Source organism: Amblyraja radiata, chromosome 8 (genome assembly GCF_010909765.2).
Source record: "Amblyraja radiata isolate CabotCenter1 chromosome 8, sAmbRad1.1.pri, whole genome shotgun sequence".
Lineage (NCBI taxonomy): Eukaryota > Metazoa > Chordata > Chondrichthyes > Rajiformes > Rajidae > Amblyraja > Amblyraja radiata.
In genome coordinates, this window is record NC_045963.1 from 13025710 (window position 1) to 13052933 (window position 27224).

Genomic DNA, 27224 nt, shown 5'->3' on the forward strand with positions numbered 1-27224 from the left:
ATAGAGGCCACTGTGCTCTTCGGGACTTGCAATGCTGCAGAAATTGTTTTATACCTTTTCCCAGATCTGTGTCTCGACACAATCCTGTCTCGGAGGTCTACGGACAATTCCTTCATCTTCATGACTTGGTTTTTGCTCTGACATGCACTATCAACTGTGGGACCTTATATAGACATGTGTGTGCCTTTCAAAATCATGTCCAATCAATTTAATTTACCACTGGTGGGCTCTAATAAAGTTGAAGAAACATCTCAAGGATAATCAATGGAAACAGGATGATCCCAAGCTCAATTTTGGGTGTCATAGCAAAGGGTCTGAATACTTATGTAAATGTGATATTTCAGTTATTTCTTTTTAATTACTTTGCAAGAATTTCGAAACACCTGTTATCGCTTCTTCATTCTGGATTATTGTGTATAGATTGATGATAAAAAAAGGATTTAATCCATTTTAAAATAAGGCTGTAACGTAACTAAATGTGGAAAAAGTGAAGGGGTCTGAATGCACTGGAGTAGATACACCAAATGTACAATGAGCTGCACCATTCAGTTAAATTACATAACATGATTTAATTTGTGAATACATTGTGAATGGGTCAATACTTCCTGCCACAAACTGTAGCACGAATGGATACCCTATCAGAGTGTAGATACGAAGGTGAGAAATTTTGAAATAAATACGATATTTGATTCAGAAAAAAGGATAAGCTGGGTGGCAACCCCATCTCCATTTTAAGAGACAAATGGACAGCACAATGTGGGCACATTGTTATATCATTATTTTCCCCACAGATACCCTTTCCTGCCAACTTATTGGATATTGTGCTTATTAGATTTTGTCAAGCCGCCTTCCTTCTACAGAACATGGAAAAATTGAAACTGCTTTTAAAAATATTGCTTTGAAAATGGAAAGAACTGTGTGCTTTCTACATGAAAGAAAGCATTGGCAATGGTCAGTGTAGAGAGGAAACTATGAGAAAAAGCACAAAGAAAGGACAAATTTCACTGAAATAAATGCATATTTCATTTATTTTATTAACATTTGGCAATTAAAGAGCAACGTTTGTAAATGTGGCATGATTCGAGTATATTTTGCACAAATTTACTGCAAGTGGGATACAAATTTCGGGAGCATCAATATACAGTTTACTATTTGGAAGTCTTTGACAGATTTTTTTAAATCCTCCTGCATTTCCTATGGGTACCTACAGATACTGCATACAACACTTAACATGATTACCATTTAAAAAAGTTTCCTTGAGTTGACAAGTGGACAATGCTCCATTAAAACATATCATGTATCAATAGGTAGATAAAAGTTCCTTCTTAAACATCATATATCAATACATCATTTTGCCAAACAAATAGTTGCTGAACCATGAACCTTTCCAAATGTCTTTTTAACATTATTTACCTGCCTCTGTATGTTGCTTTCATTGACCTCACCAAGGCGTTCGACCTCGTCAACAGAGATGGCCTATTTAAGGCTCTGCCAAAGATCGGCTGCCCACCAAAACCGCAGAGCATGATAGAATTCTTCCACATCAACACGAAGGGGACAGTGCAGTTCAATGGCAGCTTCTCTGAGCCCTTCGACATCCGCAGTGGCGCCAAACAAGGCTGCGTCCTCGCTCCCACACTATTTGGGATTTTCTTTGCTCTGCTCCTGAAACATGCCTTTGGCACTGCAACAGAGGGGATCTACCTGCGTACTAGATCAGATGGCAGGCTCGTCAACCTCACCCGCCATAGAGCAAAGACAAAAGTACATGAAGCTCTCATCAGAGACATGTTGTTTGCCGATGACACAGGTGTTGTGTCCAACACCCAGCTGGAACTATAGTCACTGATGGACCGCTTCTATCGGGCTTGCAGGAACTTCGGGCTGACCATCAGCCTGAAGAAGACGAACGTCCTGGGGCAGGATACAGAGGCGCCGCCTGTCATCACCATCGACGACTACGAACTCGATGCCGTCCATCAGTTCGCGTACCTCGGCTCCACCATCACTGACAACCTTGGCACAGAGATTGACAAGAGGACTGGAAGGCAGCTACAACTCTCGCTCACCTCACAACTCGAGTGTGGACCAACCCAAAGCTGACAGTGAAGACAAAGATAGCAGTCTACAATGCCTGTGTCAACAGCACGCTGCTGTATGGCAGTGAGACATGGACTACATATGCCAGACAGGAGAGAAGACTCAACACCTTCCACCTTAGAAGCATTCACCGTATCCTGGGCATATCCAAACAAGACAGAGTGTCCAACGCCAAGATCCTGTCTCGGGCTGGCCTTCCCAGTATGTACACTCTACTCAGGCAGCGCAGACTGTGGTGGCTGGGCCATGTCCACCGCATGGAGGATGGCCGTATTCCAAAAGACATCCTCTATGGAGAGCTGGCATCTGGGAAGAGAACCATCGGCCGCCCCCAGCTACGTTACAAGGATGTCTGCAAGAGAGATATGAAGGCGCTCGACATCGATGTGGAGTCCTGGGAGAGCCTTGCAGCTGACCGCACGAGGTGGAGAGGCACCCTGAACCAATATCTCAAAAGGGGGAAGAGAAAATGATCAACGCAGCGGCAGACAAGCAGAAAGGAGTGCAGCAACTTCAACAGACCAGAGACCACATACAAATGTGACCTTTGCGACACAGACTGTCACTCCCGCATTGGTCTCTTCAGCCACAACCGACGCTGCTCTAGCCGAGGATTGGAGCAAGCAGCCAACAACTAGGACGCATCACCCATGGTCAGTCATGTTCAAGGGAGGCCTACTACCTGCCTCAACTACCTCCTCTGGCAGCTTATTCATATACCCACCACCCGGTGTTAAAAGTTACCTATCATAATCATACTTTATAAGCCAAGTATGTTTTGCAACATACGAGAAATTTCATTTGCCATACAGTCATACCAATAAAAAGCAACAGAACATACAAAATACATTTTAACATAAACATCCACCACAGTGACTCCTCCACTTTCCTCAAGGGCTGTCCCACTGCAGCAACCTAATTGGCGAGTTTAGAAGAGTTTCGGAAAGTTTGAAAAAATGTCATGTTGAAGACCTCCTTCAACTATGTAGAAGACCTCCTTCGACTTCCTCCGACAATGTTGAAGACCAGCTTCGATTAGCTTCGGGAAAATTGGACACTGAATAGTGGAGAATGAATACGACCTCCTTCGATCTCCTTTGACCTCCCTTGGACTATGTTGAAGACTATCTACCACTACCTTCGATTACCTTCGACTACCCTCGATTGCCTACAAATAACATGCCGACCTACTACGACCTACTTCGACTAAACCTACGAGGAAAAAAAAGTATTGATTTTTTCCATGGCGATCTTTTTTTACTTGCGGGCATTTTTCAACATGCTGAAAAATACGCCGCAACCTAGCTGAGTCCTCGAGTACAGGGGACTACTCTCGAGCATGAAGGAGAGTGACAAAGACCTCCTAGGACCTCGTGTCGACCATGCTGTGAGTATGTCGAGGGTGAACTCGCCTGAGCTTGTGGATTAGGTCGCCGCAGTGGGACAGCCTCTTCACTGTGATGGAAGGCGGAAAAAAGTTAAATCTCTTCCCTTCTTTGTCCTCACGCGGTCGGGAACCTCGAGCCTTCTGTTGATGGGGTGATCTTGGCTCCCGTAGCCGGTGGTCGGGGTGATCAAGCTCCTGCATCGGGGGGGAATCTTAGCTCCCCCGCGCCGGATGATCTGACCCGGGTCGGGGCTGGTCAAAACCTTCTGCCTCGTTTGGAGCTTCCCGACATCTGCCTCTACCCGAGACTGCAAGCTTCTCGATGTAGAAATCCGCAGGCTGCGATTAGAGCATCAATCCCAGGCAAGTGATCGGCTCCGATGATAAGTCCACGGCCACGTGGTGGGGCTCAAAGTCAGTCCCGAGCAAGGCCGCCAATTCTATGATGTTAGGCTGCAGAGCGACCGGAGATACGGTCCGGAAAACAATCGCATCTCCGGCAAGGTAACAGATTGAAAAAAGGTTTCCCCCCCCGACCCCCTCCCCCACCTTCCACATAAAACAAACCAGAGAACATTAACACATATGTTCAAAACACTAAAAATAACAAAAAAAAGCCGAAAAGACAGACAGACTGTTGGCTCCCCCTTGCTGTTTGATTACTATTAAATATTTCCCTTCTCACAAACATATGTCCTCTGGTTCTTGATTCCCCTACTCTGGGTTAAGTACTCTGTGCATTCACCCTATTTATTTCCCTCATGATATTATACACCTCTAAGATCATCCATCAGCCCTCTATGCTCCAAGGAATAAAGTCTGATCCTGCCCAACCTCTCCTTAGAGCTCAGGCCCTCAAGACCTGGCAACATCCTCTTAAATCACTGCAGTTTCCAGCTTAGCATGTTGTTCATCGACGGAAGCTCGGCATTGAACACCATCATCTGGGTCTCTGTCATCTCTATGCAACGTGATTCTTGACTTAATTGGCAAAACATAATCATTACAAATTGACAACAGCAGTTCTTCCTCAATAACCATCAGCCCAAGCTCCCCTCAGGGATGTGTGTTCCGTCCCCTACTCTATGCGCTCTATACCCATGACTCTGTGGCCAAGCACTGACATTGTGACAATGTTGCAATGACACTGCCGTTGTTGGACGAATAACAGTCATGATGGGTCATATATAGGAGGGAGATTGAAAATCTGATGAAATAGTGCCAGAACAGAGCAGAATCTTGCTTTCAACGTCAGCAAGACCAAGGGGCTGATTGTTGACTTCAGGAGAAAGCCGAGGATCCACAAACCTGTCTTCATGGGCGGGTTGGCTGTGGAGAGAGTCAACAACTTCAAATTCCTGGGTGTTCATATCTATCCTAGGCCAGGCACATTGATGCAATCATGAAGAAAGCCCATCAATGCTTCTACTTTCTTAGAAGATGGAAGAGATGTGGTATGTCGACGACTACTATCTTGAACTACAGGTGTATGGTAAAGAGCATATTGACTGGTTGCAACACAGTCAACTCAAACACTCGAACAAAGGCGATTGCACAAGAGTACCAGACACTGCCTGGTCCATCACAGGATCTGATCTCCCCTCCATCCATTGGATCCACGTAGGAGGCGCTACGTCAAAAAGGCAGCCATTATATTCAGACCCACAACACCCTGGCCACGCTCTCATTTCACTCCTACCAATGCGAAGAAGATGTCTGAAAACGGTGACCACCAGGTTCAAGATAGCTTCTTCACAACAACCATCAGGCTCTTGAACACTATATAATACTAATTTCAACAATGAAATATGGAAGAAAGGATTTTTTTGCAATAGTACTGGAGTTATTAATTTATTGAATTTTTGTTTATATATTTGTTTATATATTATTAATGTTTATTGTATTTGCAGGCCTCTTGTGCTGTTACATATAAGAATTCCATTGTTTTCATTGTTGGTACATTGGCTTGATAACTAAACAATTGCTAATAAATAAAATAAGCCAATGGCTAAATATTCTTTTTTTTTTTTTTTTTAAAGTATTTTAACATTTATCCTCATTGAAGATCAATATAAAAATAAATGTGGAGCATTTTAATCAGGTAAGCAATATTCATCTCACATGCAAATACATTGTTACAGAAATAAAGATTAACACAAAAAGCTGGAGTAACTCAGCGGGACAGGCAGCATCTCTGGAGAGAAGGAAGGGGTGACGTTTCGGGTCAAGATCCTTCTTCAGACTGGTTAGGGATAAGGGAAACGAGAGATATAGACGATGATGTGGAGAAATAAAGAACAATGAATAAAAGATATGCAAAAAAGAAACGATGATACAGATAGCAGGCCATTGTTAGCTCTTTGTAGGGTGAAAACGAGAAGCTAGTGCGACTTGGGTGGGGGAGGGATCGAGAGAGAGGGAATGCCGGGTATACCTGAAGTGAGAGAAATCAATATTCATACGACTGGGCTGTAAGCTGCCCAAGCAAAATGTGAGATGCTTTTCCTCCAATTAACGCACTCTGGTAATGGAGGAGACCTAGGACATAAAGGTCTGTGAAGGAATGGGAAGGAAAATTAAAGTGTCTGGCAACCAGGAGATCAGGTAGGTTCAGGCGGGCTGAGCGATGGTGCTCCGCGAAACGATCGCCCAGTCTACGTTTGGCCTCGCCGATGTATAAGAGTCCACATCTTGAACAACGGATACAGTAGATAAGGTTGGAGGAGGTGCAAGTGAACTTCTGCCTAACCTGAAAGGACTGTCGGGGTCCCTGGACAGAGTTGTGGAAGGAGGTATAGGGACAGGTGTGGCATCTTCTGTGGTTGCAAGGGAAGGTACCTGGGGATGCGGTGGTTTAGGTGGGAAGGGATGAGTTAACCAGGGAGTTGCGGAGGGAACGGTCTCTGAAGAAGGCGGAAAGGGATGAAGATGGGGAAAATGTGGCTAGTGGTGGGATCCTGTTTGAGGTGGCTGAAATTTCGGAGGATTATGTGTTGTATGCGACGGCTGATGGGGTGGAAGGCAAGGACTAGGGGGACCCTGTCTTTATTGCGATTAGGAGGAGAGGGAGCATGGGCGGAGCTGCGGGTTACCAAGTAGACACGAGTGAGGGCTTCATCTATGCTGTGAAAGGGGAATCCCCGTTCCCTAAAGAATGAGGACATCTCAGGTGTCCTGGTGTGGAACACCTCATCTTGGGCGCAGATGCGGCGTAGACGGAGGAATTGGGTGTAGGGGATAGTCTAAATAAACTCTCTAAAGAATAGCGAATTACCTGGATCCCCTTGTCAGCAGCAAGTAAAGCCAAGAGAAGAAAAAGTTAGGTCAATTAGGAAAGTTGTATAATATATCTAAATTCATGCACAAGCACTTTAATTAGTATCAGTAGCCTATGTGGCACAAACCATGCTTCTCAATCATGCCAGCAAATAAAACCAAAAATCAGAGTGCACCAATCTACAAATTCAGAAAACCCATACCCTGGCATCACTGGGAAAAGTCTGTACTAATCTCCTATAAAATAGGAAGGAAAGAAAAGGAAGCTTTGTCAATGCTTCCCAAGTATACTGCATTTAGTTCATCCTCTATATTAGGTACTCAATAACACTTACCTCAATCTGATTTTCTACAATGACAAATTGAACAATACTGTGAAGTGTAAACCTGTAAATGGTCACAAAACCTAAAATGGTGCAGAGTGCTGGTTGCTGGCTTTGCTTGTCTTTGACATTTGGTACAATAGTCATCAATTGAATTGTATGTCAGCAAGGGAATACAAAGCCAGATGGTACTCTATCACCATTTTAGTGCCCATACACTAATTACTTCCCTTTAAATAACAGTTCTTCCAAAAAACATTCACAATAATACCAATTGGGAGTTCTGGTTATGATGAGTACTTTTAATGAATATAAATTTGGAACCCTTTAATAGATAAAGTAAAAATTATTTTAATGCTGTTGTTTTAAAATTACTTACCTTAAGGAAAATTTCCTAATTTCATGATTCATCTTTAAATCAATGAAAGGATGTTTAGATATCTTATTAGACTTTCTGTGGAGGCTTTTCATTGCTAAGTTATAAACATATAAACCCATGGTTTAATTTTTAAGCTCCCACAAATAGAAATCTATTTGGTGCCACAAAGCCATAACAAAATGATTGAACATGCTGGCTACGAGAGAGTATTTAAGATAATTGATTTCAATTAAAAGTATCTTCAAATAAAAAGTATTTAATCATCTTTTTGCCTTAGATATGTTGGGGGGTTTTTTATTGCCCCAAACAAAATATCTTTCCAAAACATTATGGAAAACCATTTAAACAATCCTTCCATTGAACATTCAAAACACTCAAGTTTTCTTCCTCATAACACCACCTTAGAGATGAGAGTCATGCTTCTGAGATTATTACTTATAGGTGGTGGATTACATGTCTATAGTTGCATTGTCATTCTAATGCATAGAAATCTTGAACAAATGTCAAATGATAGACACAAAAAGCTGGAGTAACCTAGCAAGCCAGGCAGCATCTCTGGATACATAGATACATAGATAATAGAAACATAGAAAATAGGTGCAGTAGTAGGCCATTCGGCCCTTCGAGCCTGCACCGCCATTCAATATGATCATGGCTGATCATCCAACTCAGTATCCTGTACCTGCCTTCTCTCCATACCCCCTGATCCCTTTAGCCACAAGGGCCACATCTAACTCCCTCTAAAATATAGCCAATGAACTGGCCTCAACTACCTTCTGTGGCAGAGAATTCCAGAGATTCACCACTCTGTGTGAAAAATGTTTTTCTCATCTCGGTCCTAAAAGATTAAATAGGTGCAGGAGGAGGCCATTTAGCCCTTCGAGTTCAATGTAATCATGGCTGATCATCCACAATCAGTACCCCGTTCCTGCCTTCTCCCCATATCCCTTGATTCCGCTAGCCGGAAGAGCTCTATCTAACTCTTTTGAATGTATCCAGTGAATTGGCCTCCACAGCCTTCTGAGGCAAAGAATTCCACAAATGCACAACTCTCTGGGTGTCTGAAGGGTCTTGACCCAAAACGTCACCTATTCCTTTTCTCCAGAGATGCTGACCCGCTGAGTTACTCCAGCTTTTTGTATCTGCCTTTAGTTTAAACCAGCACCTGCAGTTCTTTCCTACACAAATGTTAAATGATGATGTGCAAATTATCTACGGATAACATGTTGAATATGCTTGAGCAGGACCTTAAACTCAGTAGTATAAATTCATGCCAATTTATTTTAATTATAAGTAGGTTTATGGAGAGCTAATATTATGTTAATAATATCCAGCATGACCACTTTATACTCTTGATTTCTCAATTTCCATTGTGATGTATGACTCACCTCAAATGTTGCACAATTCTCTTTTTTTTAAGATAAAATCCAGACTTTATGGTTTGACTTCCCAGTCATATTATCACTCCCATTATGAATCATAGAATTGTAAAGTCATGCAGCATGGAAATACCCCTTCAGCCCCACTCACCATGCTGTCTAAGACATCTCATCTAAGGTAGTCCGAATTGCCCGCGTTGGCTAGATTTCACTAAACCTTTCCTATCAATGCATCTGTCCAAATCTTTTTTAAATTTTGTTAATGAACCTGATTTAACTACTTCCTCTGGCAGTGTTGTATATACCCACAAAAGTTGTACATTGTGCAACTTTTGCTTGTGTTGAAAAAGTTGCCCCTCAAGTTCCTATTAAATCATTCTCCTCTCACCATAAACCTATGCCCACGAGTTCTTGATTCCACTCGCTTAACAGACAACCTGCCCAGAGCTGCTTGATGATTCTACCATCTATTTTGACTGTGCAGAGTTTTGAAATCGTTATGCAATTCATCAAAAACATCACTTGCGTTCATCTCTACAATACCATTCATACCTACTTTAAATTGTTTTAAATCCCCCTATTACCTTTTCTATATTCTAACATATTTTGTGGTCTCAATGCATACTCAAAAATTGTTATTTAATTTTCTCCTATCCTCCGTTACTATCATATATGCCCTCTCAGACCTAGAAAGTAACACTATACAATCCTTCAATGCATTAATTACATTTTTAAAAACATAATTCCTTCATGCTCATCCCCACCTCCCTGTGTGATTTTAGCCAGTTTATACAACTTTCTAATCTCCTTGTTCCTCCATCATGAGCCTTTTGTATACTTCACTCGCATTTAGTGGCAAAACTCAATTCTTACTGTTCTACTCGTTGAACTCCCTTCCCAAATATCCCTCAACCAAGATCTGACATTGGCTTCACACTCTCTTACATGAAAAGGCAAAACATAAGTATAAACTGTAATAATAATGCTCTTTGTTTTAAATGGGCTCAAGTTATTCTAATCCAGATTGAAGAATTATAGCTGTATTCAATCACTAATTGTTTGAGAACTAATATTTGTTTAGATCTAAGTGTAACATATAGGTCTGTGTAAAACTGATCATACAGAAAATAATTCTTTATCACTTAGATTTTCAAAATGGCAATACTAGTTGAGAAATAGGCTGACTTCACTGTATATTTTGCACAATAACGGTCCAAAAAGATCAAGGGCATCTAATAATTTTAAACATGTTTGACCCTAAATTGCATACCACAAAACACTTCTATTGTTGTGCAACTTATAAACGTTTATTAAATATGCTTATATAAAAGTGTATATATAATACTTACTTGACAATTCCCTGCCTCCAAAGGAAAGCAAGTTAAAATATAATAGTGTTAAGTGTTTCTTACCAGCTGAACAAGATAATAATAAAATTGTACAATGGTAGACCAATATGTAGTAAATTCACAAAAAAAGCATATTACTAAATAAAATAGCAAGGTACTTTGCATCATATTGTTTACACTATTCGTTTTGCACCATCATATTAAAGCAAACAAGCGAAGCAGTTTAGGTCTATTGTTAGCTGGTACTGGTGGACCTTAAACCAAGTCGTCTCGGAATCAGGTACCAACATTTTGTGCTTCTAGGTACCAACATCAATGTGCTTCTAGGCCAATTTATAATATAGGTTGAAGGAATTATTTGGATACCCACACTTAAGAACTAAAATTGACATGTGAAGTTCTATTTTCATGAAATTAAATAATTGATATGGAGGTAAACCAAATTTGCATAAATCTTCCACCTGGAAATAGCCCTCTAAATCATTATATGGATTACAATTGTATAACAAATTAGAGATCATTATACTCAGGTGGTATACTGCGTGAAATACAACAAACATGTTCTATAAATCACAATGTGCTATCGAGCAAATATACTATTGAGGTGTAATTACCATTGTAATTCAGAAAATATGGTCAATGCCCTAATATAAATGCTGACTGAAGAGCAGTTGAAGGAGCCTAATCCCAACTGCAGAAAATTGAAGAGTTTGTCCTTTGTTGCATCCACTAAATGTATAATGTAGCATTATAGGGGGTTTGAACTCCATTTCTCAAATTCAATATTGAAAAAATACATCAATATATTGCATCAATGCATGTCTGGTAGCATCTGTGGACAGAGAAACAGTTATTATTTCAGGATGATGACCTTTCAATGGATTGATTTTGTTGAAAGGCCACTGCATTGAAATATTATCTGTTTCTCTGTCTACTAATGATGTCCAAACTGTTGTATATTTATAGTAGTTTACATTTATTTCAATTTTCCAGCTGAGATATTTTAATTTCACATTAATACAATACATATTTAGTGCATACAAGAGGACATGTTTCTATTACTATGAATTTTATTAATATCAAGTTTTGTACAGCATGCAGTTGTTAACTACTGCAATACTCTACTGCTATATAATATACACCATTCACTTCAAAATAATTGTCACATCACAGCAAAAGAGTTGGTTGGTAACTGACCTTAACCCTTTCTCAATAAAAAAACTGTCAATTTATTTGCACAATAAAAAAAGAACAAAAATTGATTACCCTCATAATTACCGCTTTAATATTGCTTAAGTCTATTTCATTGCATTGTGCTCATCCATTGTGTCTGAATGATGAAATGATTCAGAAGCCTTTAAGATCAACTACAAACATTCGATAAAATATAATTACAATCCCTGGTTTTTTTTAAATCTAAAATTACCATTATTCCTTCAATTCTTATCTAATGTCCTGTAAATGTGGTTACTTTCCAAGTGTGGTTTAGCATTCATGATCATGTCACCTTTCATTTTACCACTCCACATGTACTAGCAAAGATGTAACTAATGAAAGATTATTCAACTCTTCAGGCATTTCAGGCAAGGGTCACCTGGTGTTTACGAAGCTCACACTGACCATAAATAAATGAACAGCAATCACATACATCAAGTCAGTGCATTTTTTTGTGATGGTATACGCATGTATGGCAGACTGGCACCTTTAAACATTTGAAAACTAGATTAATGTGGAGTAACTAACAGCATTGTATAAACTGTTGTGTGCACTGGCACCTTTTGTATTGAATGCATTGAGACAGATATTTTTATATATACCAGGTATAGTTTACTATCAAATAGATAATATATATTTTCCAAATGTAACTGGTAACAGTGTAGCCCTTTTATCAGTCAACTCAGTTGACGGATTTTTCTATCTCAAAGGTACAATTATTTGGGCTTGTGTTTACCTGCAAGTTTGCCAATAAAAATGCAATCAGCTTCTGGGTCACAAACATTTTTTGGAGACAATGCCTAGTTTGTCTTCCTGTTCTATATTTCCTGTTTCTTTTTTTAAAGAATTATAGCACATAAACAGGCCCATCAGCCCACCACATCCGTGCTGACCAGCAATCATCCCGTATACTAGCACTGTGCTACACTGTAGGAACAATTTACAATTTGTAACAAAGCCAAATTAACCGACAAACCTGTACATCTTTGGAGTGTGGGAGGAACTCGAAGCACTTGGGGGAAAACCCACACGGTCACGGGAAAAACGTATAAACTCCGTGCGGACAGTACGCTTGGTCAGAGTCGAACCCGGGTCTCTGGTGCATTAAGGCAGCAACACTGCTGCTGCGCCACCATGCCGCCCCCGTTTCCTTCAAGACCAAGGAGCTGATTATTGACTTCAGGTCACATAATGGAGAATATGCCCCAATCTCCATCTACGGGGACAGTGTGGAGAGAGTGTCCAGCTTTAGGTTTCTGGGCACTCACATCTCAGAGGACCTCACATGGTTCACCAACACAGCTGCGCTGGTCAAGAAGGCACAGCAACGACTGTTCTTCCTGAGAACATTAAAAAAGACTGGTCTGCCCCAACAGCTGCTGACAACCTTCTACCGCTGCACCACAGAGAGCATATTAACGTATGGCATCTCTGTGTGGTATCTCAGCTACACAGAGGCGGAGAGGAGAGCTCTTCAGCGCATCGTCCACAGAGCGCAGAAGATTATTGGGACACCGCTACTAGCCTTGGAGGGCATCTACCACACACGGTGCCTCAGGAAGGCCATCAGCATCCATAAAGACTCCTCACATGCTTGTAATGGACTGTTCAAACTACTTCCCTCCGGCAGACATTACAAGGCCTTCTACGCCCGCACCTCCAGACTCAGGAACAGCTTCATTCCCAGAGCTATAGCGGCTCTGAACCGGCCCTGCTGAGTGCCCCCCACCCCCACGGACTGTCTCCCTCGGATGGTCACATCGCACAGACACATCTGCACTTTAGTCTGTTTGAACTGTTTTGACTATTTTACTGTTGTAATGTTCTTTTACAAACCATGTTCTCGGGATATCTAAATCTAAATTGTATTAGTTACTTAGTTACTTAAAAGTATGTGCATAGCAATCTGTGGTGTGAATTTGTGGAATGGTCTGGAACAGGAGATAAAACTTAGCACAAGCATAATTCAGTTTAAAAAGGATATTGGGATGAGGATAGGCGATTGTGAGTGGGATATTTGTTATACTGATTGTATTGGGAAGGGTGATTATAATGATGGGTTGTATATATGACTAAGATACAGTATAGTATACGAGGGTTTTTTCTTTTCTTTTTCTTCTTTTATTTTTGTATGGCTTTGTAAATATTTGATTAGTGTATAAATGTAAATAATTTGGTGTACATATAGTTGCTGGTGTACATATGGTGTACATATAGCTGCTAAATTTGTATAAGATAATTACAAGCAGTTGAATAAGGGGTGGGAATTAATAAGCTTTGGCTTTTTCCTGCTCCTTTTCGGACACATGCGATTTCATTTATTTATAGATATTGTTTATGACACTTTATAAATATTCTTGTTTTGTTTTTTGTATGCTGTTTCACACTTGCTTTTTATTCTTTTATTCTGTTCGAAATAAATAATTAAAAAATTAAAATTAAAAAAAAGTTATGACATCGGATGGAAGCTGCATACCAAATCTCGTTGCACTTATGTGCAATGACAATAAAAGATATTATTATTATTATTATTATTATTATTAAACTTTGGTTATTTACTGCCGTCTCCTGACTAAACTAATTAATAACCAATTGTGCTGTCTGAACTGGTTGCTTAGATCTCATCTTAATTTGCTATTTTCTCAATTATGTTCATATCGCTGTGTTATAATGTACTAATAGTAATAGCTCTGATTCTCTATATTCAATGCTTACATGCAAGATAGGGGGATAGTCCAGAACTTGACACTAGCTATTTGTTGGTGCTTTCCTACTATGCTCCAATGTTAGACACCTCATGAAGTCTCATGGCAGAGTGTTCGGGGGGGGGGGGGGATTCACTTATTCAACCCGTGCCAAATTCCATTTGGCAAAGGAATGGCGACTCTATTCAGCTGCAACTGACCAAAGTTTCAATTAATGTTTATTTTATGCAACTTAGTCGGTTTAAATGTTTCAATTGTTTTTAAATGTTTTCTTCTTTATTTGTGTGCTTTTTAATAGTTTTCACATTTAATAATTATTTTCAATTGATTTTTTTTGCTAGTTTTGAAATGCTTTGAATTTAAGAAATAATAAATATTTTTGAATTTTAACTGTTAGCTAAGCTAGGAGAGAGGTTTTGGCAGCTGTCAAAGCGTTTATCTTAGCATTTCATCGGTAGTGTTTATTTTAACCTACCCTTGCCAATCACCATCAGTGCACAGAGTTTCACCATTACGTTTGGAGCTGGCTTTGTACAGTAGGTTGGCCTTGTGAAATGCACTAGCTAAGCAGAGCCCACGTGTCAGCAAATGCAGACTAATATACCAAACCATTAGTTAACGTGCTGGGAATATTCCATATCACATATAAACACATATCAGCAATGAGAGTAAGAAAAATCTTAAAAGTAATCAGAAGCTAACAAAAAGCTCATTAACTTACAATTATATAACCAGCATCACAAACATTTAAACCAATAACTTCAAAGATATACCTTTCCTCTGTTGAAACTTCTTTTGGCTGTAGAGGAGGCTTTGTGCCTGACATCTCCCTGATACTAACTGCATAGATTTTGGTTGTGTAATCGATGGATTTCTCTCTTGCAACATCACTGTCATACCCTAGAGAAATCCAAAAATATATTTCCTATGGCATTACATCTATCTTTCTTTGTTGAAATATTTTTTAAGATTACATTTGTTAATTTTTAAAAAGCATAGATTTACAGTATTAAAACTATTGATCTAATGGCAAATATTGTTAACACAAGACCTAAACTTCCCAAAAATGGATATGAGAATTGCAATTCTAGGTCACGTCCATTCAAAAGAATACTGGCACATCATCTTCATGCTGCCTCATTGTGAAAATGATTATTAGGTGTAGCTAGCACTACCCATAATATTTTTGGGTTGTGCACATAAGGAATCCAATATCTTTACTTTTCAACACTATTGAAAATCAGTCAGCACTGTTGAAAGTTAGCCATCATCATTTAGGGAGAAATTATTTGCTGATGTATAAAGATTGTTTGGAATCACCCTACCCAATGAGCAATGATGTCTGACCCCAAGAGACAGTAATGGCAGGGTTTCAATAAAGAGATGTTCAGAAAAATGATGAGAATGCAAAGGAAACAGGCTTTAACATCACCCATAGGAAATAGATAGTGAAGATAATTGGCAAAAATTGCAGCAGGATCTTGATTAGTTGGGATTAGAATGATTGATGGAGTTTAATGCACATAACAGAGAGGTGTTACATGTTAGGAAGTCAAACCAGGGCAGGACTTTACATTGAATGGTAGGGCACTGGGGGATGTTGTAGAGTGGAGGGGTCTAGGAGTACAGGTACATAGATCCTTGAAATACCGAGTACAGAAGTTGGAATGTTGTGTTACAGTTGTACGAGGCGTTGGTGAGGCCACAATTGGAGTATTGTGTTCAATTTTGGTCACCCTGCAAGTTTCGGAAGGATGTTGTTAAGCTGGAAAGAGTACGAGGATGTTGTCAGGACTTGAGGGCATGAGAAATAAGGAGAGATTCGGAAGACTCAGACTTTATTTCTTGGGATGTAGGATGTGAGGGGTAATCTTATAGAGATGTATATGAAAGTAATCAATAGGGTAAATGCAGTGTCTCTTACTCGCAGAAGGCAAATCAAGAACCAGGGGACATAGCTTTAAGGTGAGAGAGGAAAGATTTACTAGGAATCTGAAAAGCAATTTATTCACACAGAGGATGGTGTGTAAATAGAATGAGTTGCCAAAAGAAGTAGTTGAGGCAACTACCACAACATCATTTAAAAGCTTTAGAGGGATACTAGACCAAGTGGGACCCGTTGGGTCCCTGTCACACGGGAGGGCTGGTCCCCGAACACAATATTCCACCACTCACTCATAGCCCCCAACTGCGCGGCTGGCGGGTTCCTGTTGTGACGCCAAAGATCCCCGTTGTGACGCGGGTCACAGCAACCCTCCCCAAGTGCGACTCGCCATCCCTCTTCCTACACCCATCCTCCTCCATTTCCCCTCATCCCCAGCACTGCCTCCCCCTCTTCTTCACCCTCCCTCTTCTTTCCTCTCTCCTCCCTCCCTCACCTCTCCTCCCTCCCTCTCCTTTCCCCTACCCTCATTCACTCCCTCCCTCCATAACCCCTCTCCCCTCCCTACCCCCTTGACGTAATTGTGAGGTGGAAGCTGCTGTGTGTTTGAAAAACAATCTCATTTTTAAATGTAAATGAGATGCCATTGTGATGTCATTGTGGGGAGGAACACTGCTGATGGGCAGTTTATGTAAATGAGATCCCATTGTGACATCATACACTGCTAACTGCCAGAGCAGATGGAAGAGATTTTGCATAGTGGGGTTTTGTATAGTTTAAAATGTGAATTACTTGTAAAATATACCATCAATCTGAATGAAAGTTGATACAACACACCACAAGACAATGATGAGTAAGGTGGGCCAAAAGTTGTAGGATATCGTGTACTGTTTTGGCATTGTTTCAGGATCAGACTACAGACACACAGACAGACTCACGGACATACTAACAAGCAAGGTGAGAGTTTTAGTGGACCAAGTGCAACCCGTTAGGTCCCTGTCACTGTTCCCCGAACGCAATATTCCACCACTCACCCATAGCCCCCAACTGCGCTGGCGTTTTTACAGTTTAGAATGGCAATAACTTGTAAAAAAATAAGATCAATGTGAACGCATCTCACTCTTCCTCTTGTCCCCTATTCCCCTCCTCCATTATCCTCCCACTCCTCACCCTCTACCAACCCTCCTCTGCTTCCTCCCCTCACACCCTCCCTCCCCTCCTCTCTCTTCCCCCTCCCCTCCTCCATTACCTCACCATCCCTCTTCCTACCCCTATCCTCCTTCATTCCCCCAGCACTCCCTCCCCCTCCTCTTCACCCTCCCTCTTCTTTCCCCTCTCCTCCTCCCCTGCCCCACCTCTCCTTCCCTCTCCTTTCCCCTACCCTCAGTCACACCCTTCCTCCTTCCAGAACCCCTATCCCCTCCCTACTCCTCTCCTCTCCCACTCACCTCCCCCAATCCCCATCCCACGCCCCCACTCTCCCTCCTCACCTCACCCACTTTCCTCTCCCTCTCCTTCCCTACCCCCTCCTCTCCCTCAATCCTCCAAAACTCCCTCCTCACCTCTCCAGGTAAACCACCGCTGGCCCCGTTTTCTCCACCACTGTAATTGTAGCGCTATCGTGTACTGTTTTGGCATAATTTCAGGATCACATGGACAGACATTCAGACAGACATAATAACAAACAAGATGAGAGTTATAGTAATATAGGTCCCGTCCTCTCAACGCGCGGTATCTTGGTCGACATGGGCAAGTTGGGCTGAAGGGCCTGTTTCTATGCTGAATGACTCTATTGCTACTCAATTTCCTGACAGATGAGGGCCAGTGTGCCAAAAGCCTTCTTCATTATCCTATCTATCTGTGATGACACTTACTGGGATGTACATATTCCAAGATCCCTCTGTTCTACAACTCTCCTGAGGACCCTACAGTTTTGAGGAATGGTAAATGGAGCTCAATTATCCAGTTGATCAAGATCCCGCTGTTTACAAAACCACCCATTTTAGCGTAATCTGCTAACTTACTAATTATGGCTTATATTTCTCTTTCAAATCGTTGATATAGATGGCAAGCAGCAAAGGGCCCAGAGGCAAACCACTAGTCACAGGCCTCCAGTCCAAAATAAAAACTTCCACCACCGCCCTTCATATACTAGCATTAAGCCAATTCTGTATCTGGATGGCTAGATCTTCCTGGATCTCATACGATCTAACCTTCTAGCACAGCCTACCACATGAACCCTTATCAAACATGCTGCTGAAATCCATATAAACTACATCATCAACCTTAGTTCAAAAAACTCAATCAGATTGGTTGGACATGATCTCCAACACACAAAACCATGTTGACAATCTGTAATGAACTCTAGTTACATTTATTCATTCCTATCATTTTTCCCAAAATAGCTGTTTCACAATAACAGTGGGCATCTAAAATGATGAATACATTTTGAGTCTACCTCCATCCTCGTCAGTGTCAGTATCAGATTCCTCACTGTCCATGGACTTCTTGTCCCTGTGTCCATCAGTTTCTTGACTCCAGATCATCAGAGCAGTATCGGCACCACCCACTGACAGCAACAAACTATCATCTTGTGCCCATCTCACATTCGTCACATGTGCACTGTGGCCCACATATTTTTTAAACTTTGCATATTGACCCTGAAATGAAAAAGATTTGCAGTTGTAATAGACGTATATACATTTTCTGTAAAATCTTTATAGTTTATCAAAAAAGTGTGTTATTTTTGTTTATTTCACTACTTAATGATTTTGGTTGCTGGATTTCTGTAACTTCTGGCTTCTTAAGTCGCACTTTGCATTGCATTACATAATCAAGAAAGGTGCCAAAAGCTAATCCTTGGAGACAAGAGTGGGTACCATACAATGATGGGAGAATTTATTATGGGGAATAAGGAGAGAGCAAAGTAATTAACCAACTACTTTGCATCTTCCTTCACAGAAAATGCACAAAACATGCAAGCAGTAACTGTGCACAAGGAATGAAGAACTGAAGTAAGCATTCATCAAAAAACAGTACTAGAGACATTGTTGAGCCTGAAAGCTGATAAAGTACGATGATTCAGCACATAGTTGTGAAAATTGCTGACTTTGGAGACAGTATAAACTTTGGTCATGTCATAAGTAGAATTAGGCCATTCGGCCCATCAAGTCTACTCCACCATTTAATCATTGCTGATTTATCTCTCCCTCCAAACCCCATTCTCCTGCCTTCTCCCCATAACCTCTGACACCTGTACTAATCAAAAATCTATCTATCTCTGCCTTAAAAATATCCACTGACTTGGCCTCTACAGCCTTCTGCGGCAAAGAATTTCACAGATCCACCACCCTCTGACTTAGGAAATTTCTCGTCATCTTCTTCCAAAAAGAACATCCTTTAATTCTAAGGCTATGACTGCTAGTCCTAGACTCTCCCACTAGTGGAAACATCCCTCCACATCTACTCTATCCAAGCCTTTCACTATTCTGTATATTTCAATGAGGTCCTCCCTCATTCTTCTAACTCCAGTGAGTACAGGCCTAGTGCCGACAAACGCTCATTATAGGTTAACCTACTCATTCCTGGGATCATTCTTGTAAACCTCCTCTGGACCCTCTCTAGAGCCAGCACATCCTTCCTCAGATATGGTGCCCGAAATTGCTTTGGGTGATATCTTCCAAAATTCTATAGATTTTGGAATTATTTTGATGGATTGAAACTTTGCAAACATGACATCACTATTTAAGAAAAGAGGACCAGCTAAAACAAGACTACCTTGTTATTCTAATATCAGAATTAATACTTGTGTACGAAATTGCAAAGACAGTTGTGGAAGAAGCAAGGGCGTCAAGTGCTGGAATCTATAAAGAAGCCTGTGATGACAGAACATATTGAAAAGTATAATGGGATTAACAGTCAACATGTGGATTTATCAAAGGAAAATAACATTTGAATAATCTTAGGCATAGGCTTGGCGATCGTTTTGCCGAACACCTCCGCTCGGTCCGCATTAACCAACCTGATCACCCTGTGGCTCAGCACTTCAACTCCCCCTCCCATTCCGAATCCGACCTTTCTGTCCTGGGCCTCCTCCATTGCCAAAGTGAGCACCACCGGAAACTGGAGGAGCAGCACCTCATATGCATTCCGGTGGCCTGAACATTGACTTCTCAAATTTCCGGTAGCCCTTGCTGTCTCCTCCCCTTCTCAGCTCTCCCTCAGCCCTCCGGCTCCTTCTCTTCCTTTCTTCACCGCATATATCAGTCTAAAGAAGGGGTTCGGCCCGAAATGTTGCCTATTTCCTTCGCTCCATAGATGCTGCCGCACACGTTGAGTTTCTCCAGCAATTTTGTCTACCTTTAAGTCAGTGCATGCTGCAATGGACTTTGTTAGTCGTTAAGAACTGATTGAGCACACATATTCTACACAAACTGTATAAAAGCACCACATAACAATAGAAAAATGCATATTTCTGAAAGTCTGTACAACTGCATAATTTGACTAAGGAAGCATTGTTGTGACACAAACATAAATGTCGGAATGAAACATGTTCATAAGAAAGATGAATTGAATGGCCGCCTATTTTTACAAATGTGTCTAGTAAAATAATTCTCCTGAACATTAATTTACCTTGACGGGATGCGAAAAGAGCTTAATAAAACCAAAGTCATCCCCAGTGACCAAACGTTTTCTGCCTTTAGTTAGACAGGCTGCATTGATATCCGTTATGTCACTATGGGTAGGCCAGATTCCTTCACAAGTGGGTCCTAAAACACATGTCCATGTAGCCCAGTCTATTTTCTCTATCTGCATTAAAAAAAAGATTTGATCTTAAATACATTTCAATCAACATTTGTTATTCTCTAACAGAATAGATGATCTTGTCTTATTACAATATTATTTGGCAATTATAAATAAATAATTGGTGCAGGTAGAACTCTACCAAGAAGAATTTTGAAGACATGCAATTGTCCTAGGATATGCCATCAGAAGCTTTCTGCATTTGACAAGGAGAAAAGTTTTAAAATCAAAATTTCTGTGAACAAATCATGCCTCTTTATTATGTTGTAGGAACCATGGTTTATGCATAGAATTTTCAAAGAGTTATAGCAGAAGGAAACATCTCCTCAACTCTTCCAAAATGGCTGACTCCTTATTTTAAGAAAACATTTTTTCTAAGCTTCTTTTATAGGAATCACACTTTAGACGGTCAATCTTCCTCATGATCGCATCTTTATGAATGACATTATCTCTCCTCTTTTAAACTCCAGTAATTGGGCTAATCATATTTGATCTCTCTTTACAGAACAATTGCCTTACTCCTAGAATCAATCCAGTGCATCTCTGTTGCTTTAATTTCACAGTTGGATCCTCATCCTCCATCAAACAGCTGTTAAACCGTCAGCAATACCCACAACTAGATGTGGTATGACTGCAGAAGTTCAATCTAATTTATCTAACTGATTTAATCTGCTTATCTCCATATCCCAATATTCCCTGCATTTCCATATGCCTATCTAAAAGCTTCTTAAATGCCATTATCGTATCTGCCTCCACCACCACTCCTGGTAATGCGTTCCAAAGCTCTACTACTCTCTGTAAAAAAATGTGTCCCACACATCTCCATTAAACTTTCACCTTCTCACCTTATAGCTATGTCCACTAGTGTGGACAATTCCACCCTGGGATAAAGGTTCGGACTGTCTACCCTTTCTATGCCTCTCATAATTTTGTTTGCATTGATATATTGTTATATTGTAACCCTTTTATCTTTTTATTATCTTGCAGAATTTTATGTATAATTTACATATAATTTATGCATAATTTATGTTTTTGGGTATTTATCCAAATCTATGTGCCTGTAATGCTATTGCAAACATGATTTTCACTGAACTTGTACATAATTGTACTTGTGCATGACAATAATCCCGACGACTTGATTTGACTCAACTGGATTTGACTGAGACTTAATGGCACTGGTTCACTTTTAAATGTTTGTGCTCGCCTTGTATTCACATTACTAGCACTAGATAAGCATCATCAGGTTGTAGGGAGTAGGGGTGCAAATGAGAGGGAGTTAAGTCACTGTGCTGCTTGACAAAGCATAGTATTACTGATGATGCCAATTGAATAGTACAATGGCCAGATGTTACAGTAAAAATATTTCTGCACATAATTTGATCCAGATTTAACCTTTCTAATACATACCACAGCTTATATTATGTATTAATCAATAACATTTCAGGTCAAATAAGTTATGAAGACATGATTGTTTGCCCTACAAAGTCAAAGTCAAATTTTCTGTGGGCATGGCGCCATTTCTATTTCTTTCTTAGAGCAATTTCTCCACAAAAGGTCACAAACTTAAAAGGGCACACCAACTGTGGTGAATAACGTCTAGCCAGTTATAATTCTGGCTCACCGTTTCTATTTTCAACTTATTGTGCCACTTTCAGAGTGTGAATAATTGCTCAGTGATAAAATTAGTTCCATTCTATATTTTCTTAACAACTTTGGAAACTAAAAAAAATACATGAAACTTCCAAGATTCAAAGCTTATGAACGGATAATGTTTTGAGAATATGTTTTGAGAATATATACATCATTATGTCATTAAGCAACCATTTCAATTTGTCTGTTAAGTGTGCCATCAATTCCGGTAGAAATTGCTGGGAAAGAACACTAGAAAACATGAGCAGGAATAGATCCTCAGGTTCCACCGTGCCATTCAATATGATCAAGCTAGAAGATACTAATAGAAGTGCTTGTGGCAACCAGAGGATTGGAAACAAAATACAATGCCATATTTTCCAATTCCAAATCATCAAAGATCATTTGGAAGAATAACACGCCAGCAAAAAAATGGATTCCTCCGTTACAGTGCAGTTTTACTCTTAATTTAAAATTTGAACTTTGTCAGTGATGTGACAAGTAGTTGATGAGTACCAATAATTGATGCTACTGCAATAATAAATGCCCCAGAATATTTTTCAGGATGGAAATGAACAGCTGAACAAAGAACAATAAATGAAAGTACAACTCAACTAAAAGGAATATTGTAAAAATGTGTAAATAGAGCCAAAGTTGGCAAGTTAATGACTACTAAAGATCATTAAAATTAAAATATGTTTTAATTGAAAACTTTCTGAATCTTGGAACATTGCATCACTATTTATGCAAAATCAAAAAATTTCAGAAAAATTGATACTTTGGAAATGAGCACTAAAAAAAGAATGCGATATGAATGCAACAATAAAACATGCTTAACTTTTGGTATTTTCCAAGCAAATGACCTCTACTTTTTCTATTACTGTTGAACTTTTTTTGTATAATTCAAAGATTGCTATAGCAATTATTTTAATACATATTTACACATGTGGAAGATTAAACTTTGAAATTTCATTAGATTACTATGTCTCAAGAAACATTTTCACTCAAAAAATATCTTGCTGATTTTCATACGTAGCAAATTTCATACCTCTGTATTTCTAATTGTTTGCCTCCTCCCTCTTGGTGCTTCAAAAAATAGATGTTCTTTGGCACCCGAATTAACTTGCAATAACTTCCCTGCATGAGAAATAGAAATGTTTCAACAGCCAATAGTATCTGTCCTCCAAGAAAAAAGCACACGTGTTCTATGATTTTCATGCTAGACAGTTAAATGTCAAAGAGCTTTTAGGATCATGTCCACACTGTCTCGAAATATACGTAAACATTTTTTATGCACATTATGAGACCACCTTTGCAAAGCATTTTATTCACAGTATGAGACCACCTTTGCAAAGCATTTATCAGTCATGCTTAATTGCTTTGAGGTAGTAGCTATGAGTTGCTTTGTTGACGTGTTGCAGTCCTACTGTGCTTGTTCGTGCTAGACAAAGCTGTTGGGAATTGGTTAATAGGGAGGTTGATTTTAGGAAAAAAGTATCAAAAATTACATTAATCATATTTGTGCAAGTTGAGTGTGTAAAATCATTATTTGTACAAGTTGTAATAATGAAAATCTGTTAACTGTGTATGCTATAATATAAAAAGTATACTGTCTTATTAAAACCCTGTAAACTTAACTGTACCACAAAACATTATAGATGATCAAAGTTAAATGTTCAATGTTTCAGTACTAGTTATTTAACATATAGCCTAGAATGTTGTGGTGTTGTAGACTTAAGAATTTGGAAATAAAGGTAAAGTGGGACGAGATGAATGGTAATCAATAGTAACTGTGTAGTGTGCAGATCCGGTTGCATTATTGAAGAGAGAAAGAAACCAGTTGCCTGGGCCTATTACATAATATTGAACAGCAGGTTCATCCTGGACAGCAGGTTGGAGTGGGGGCTTGGGAGTGGGGGAAATGGTGATTGTCTAAGTGGTTATTTGTCCATTGGCATTACATGTGTATGATCACATCACTAACTGTTAACTATTCTCTTTGTGTCAAATGTGTATAAAAGTCACCATCTTCTGACAATCTGAGGAATATCTTGCTTGCTCATATTGACTGAAATAAGGCACTGTATATCTGAACCTCTGGACTCCGTGGCCATTTCTAAGATGTATACCTTGGTAATGATGCAGATACAGCAATATATCTTACCCTACCTGGTGAGAGAGACTGCAGATTTAGAAGTCCTTGTTGAGTAGCTGCAGTGCAGATGCTTAAACTGTTGGGTCAAATGCTACTCAATAAGATACTTGACCCTGAATCATGATGAGCTTTAATTCTCTCATTCACACAAGTGGAGAGCATTATACGGCATTGCTGATATTTAGCTTGTACGTGCTGAGAAAGCCTGCGGAGTCAGGACATGAATCACCTTGTAGCAACAATGTGTGCGTGGCTGATTCAGTTACAATTTTGGTCAATGGTGACGTCCTGCATGTGAACAGCTGACAATGGTAATGCTAATTTAAGTGTCAGGCAATGAACATCACCGATAAGAGAGAGAATGATATGACCGATTCTTGATTAATCAAATTATTTTTCTTATTGATGATGGCCATTGTATGGCACTCAGGTGGTGCAGGCAACACAATGTTTTGTGCTGTGCACTATGTAATGGTAGAGGGCAGTGGATTCAAGTGAGCCAGAATTGTGAGTAATAAAGTACGTGAGGTCACTGAACTTGTGATTCAGAAGGTTTTCTTGGCGCATTACAAGAGGGCTCCAAATCATCTCTCACTATAGATAGCAAACTGTGCTTATCGTGCTACAACAGTTGAAGCAAACAGATGAAACATGATCTGACATAATATTTTAACGGTGCTAAAATCATGTTTAAAAAGAAAGCTCCTTTAAATAATTAATTCTATTATCAATTCATAGAATATCCTTTGATTCATATCTAAAAAGCAAATACATTTAAACAGTAGCTTAGAAAAATGATATAGCATGTGGCTCAATTTCTTTAGAAAACTGATGGTGCAGTCTGGATTTATATATTTCACAACATCTATTTTTTCTCTCCCCTCCCTCGTCCTCAATGTGTCTGATATGTTAACAAATAAATGTGCTCAGGCATTCAATGGTATGAAGCAATTCAAGATGCCAATTGCATGACTCAATTATACTCACATGGCACAAGCCAATCATGCAATGGGAGGTCTTCTTAGTACACACTATCTCTTTTGTCTCAACTTAAAGGAGATCCATCTGAGCAACATCCTAAGTTCCTTTTGATATCTGTTTTTAATTAGAAACTAACTCTACTGACCATATTTCCCTGGCTTCACATATCTCCTCTCTAGAATCACACTTCACCCCTTTCCACAATTGATGATGCTGAACTGCTTTGCAAAGCAATTCCAACCACAAATCTCTCATGTTCAGCCAGTCATGACCCACCATTTTCCTCACCAACAGTTAATTATGATCCACCTCTTTTCCTGATGGCCCAGCCGAATCCAATCTTTCCAATCAATCCAATCTCATCCTGAATCCCTTGACAAAAACCATGACTGCTCTCATCTCGGAGCTACTTTTCTCCCTTCAACAACCACTTTTCAACTTGTACACCATCCCTACTATCTACCTATTTACTAGGGGACGTGGATAATACTCCTTTGATTGCATTAGTCCAATCATGTAGGGCACATGCTAAGGAAAGCCTTCAAGCAACACAATTGCTAACCTGCTGTTAATTGCCTACTCGTTGAGCACTGAAGAATTTTAGGCCAGTGTTTGTGCATGTAGTGAGGAGACAAAAGGACACAAATAGAATTTTAATGTAATATGAACTTTTAAGCTGCAAGATATTCAGTGAGAGTATTTAAAGGATTTAACTAAGATTTTCTTACCTCTTGCATCCCAGTCGATATGAGTAATGTAACTGGAAGCTCCTTTACATATGCCTACTCTTTTACTTGAAAGCACATTGTAGATATCGACAAAGTTGTCATGGGAAGCTACTGCTAGATATTTCCCTGCATCTAGGAGCATAATGAAAAAAATTTAGAGATATTGGTACTCTCTCACACAAAGCCCCTAACCCATACAAGCACATACCACTTTTTTGTAATCTGTAAAGATTTCCAGATTTTAACTGATCTTATTCACGGTACAGGAAACTAAATTATTAACAAGTCATTGTGAGACAGACTAATAAAAACAAAGCACACACAAAGTTGGGTTTAAAAAATAACATTATTTCCATTTAACCTAAAGGGCCAGTTCCACTTAGGCGACTCTTTAGGCGACTGCCAGGGACTAGTTTTAATGGATGTCACCTACAACACCTGGCGACAACCTACGACAACACCGACGTCAACCTACGACAGCAAAAATTGCGTCCACTGTCGCCAAAATATTTCCAATATGTTGAAAATTTTGCGGCAGTCGCCTGTAGTCATCCAAAAAATCACCTAAGTGGGACAGGCCCTTAACATATTAGAAGTACACAATTAAAAATGCATAACATGTAAACTGTGCATAACAATAAACTGTGCATTCTCCTTGGATATTTTTTTAATTCTGAAAAATTAAGAGTTCAAGGATACCGAGTTGTATGAACCATTATAATAACCAATTCAAGAACTGATTATGAAGATCAATGAAGGAATTGCAGTAGACATTGTCTATATGGACTTTAGCAAGGCCTATGACAACATACCACGTTAGGCTGATCTGAAAGATGGAATCATGTGGGATTCAGGGCAAGCTAACCAATTGGAGACACAATTAGCTTGAATTTAGGATATATAGGGTGATGATAGAAGGTTGTTTTTCAGACT

At 39.7% G+C, this 27224-nt stretch overlaps 1 protein-coding gene across 7 annotated transcripts in view; it reads right to left on the reverse strand.

The window, feature by feature from the left end:
- eml6 (EMAP like 6) overlaps positions 1-27224 on the reverse strand; it is a 192328-nt gene that overhangs the window by 53079 nt on the left and 112025 nt on the right. For 3 of the 7 annotated variants that reach the window (XM_033025214.1, XM_033025212.1, XM_033025210.1), the window contains exons 23-30: positions 26292-26423; positions 23476-23564; positions 20628-20804; positions 18454-18655; positions 14887-15013; positions 11391-11414; positions 10194-10208; positions 6762-6770 (exon numbers count right to left, since the gene is read on the reverse strand). In XM_033025214.1, the coding sequence (XP_032881105.1) occupies positions 6762-6770; positions 10194-10208; positions 11391-11414; positions 14887-15013; positions 18454-18655; positions 20628-20804; positions 23476-23564; positions 26292-26423 (775 nt within the window). The remainder of the gene's footprint in view (positions 1-6761; positions 6771-10193; positions 10209-11390; positions 11415-14886; positions 15014-18453; positions 18656-20627; positions 20805-23475; positions 23565-26291; positions 26424-27224) is intronic. The other 4 variants (XM_033025216.1, XM_033025213.1, XM_033025217.1 and 1 more) reach the window with 2 other exon arrangements.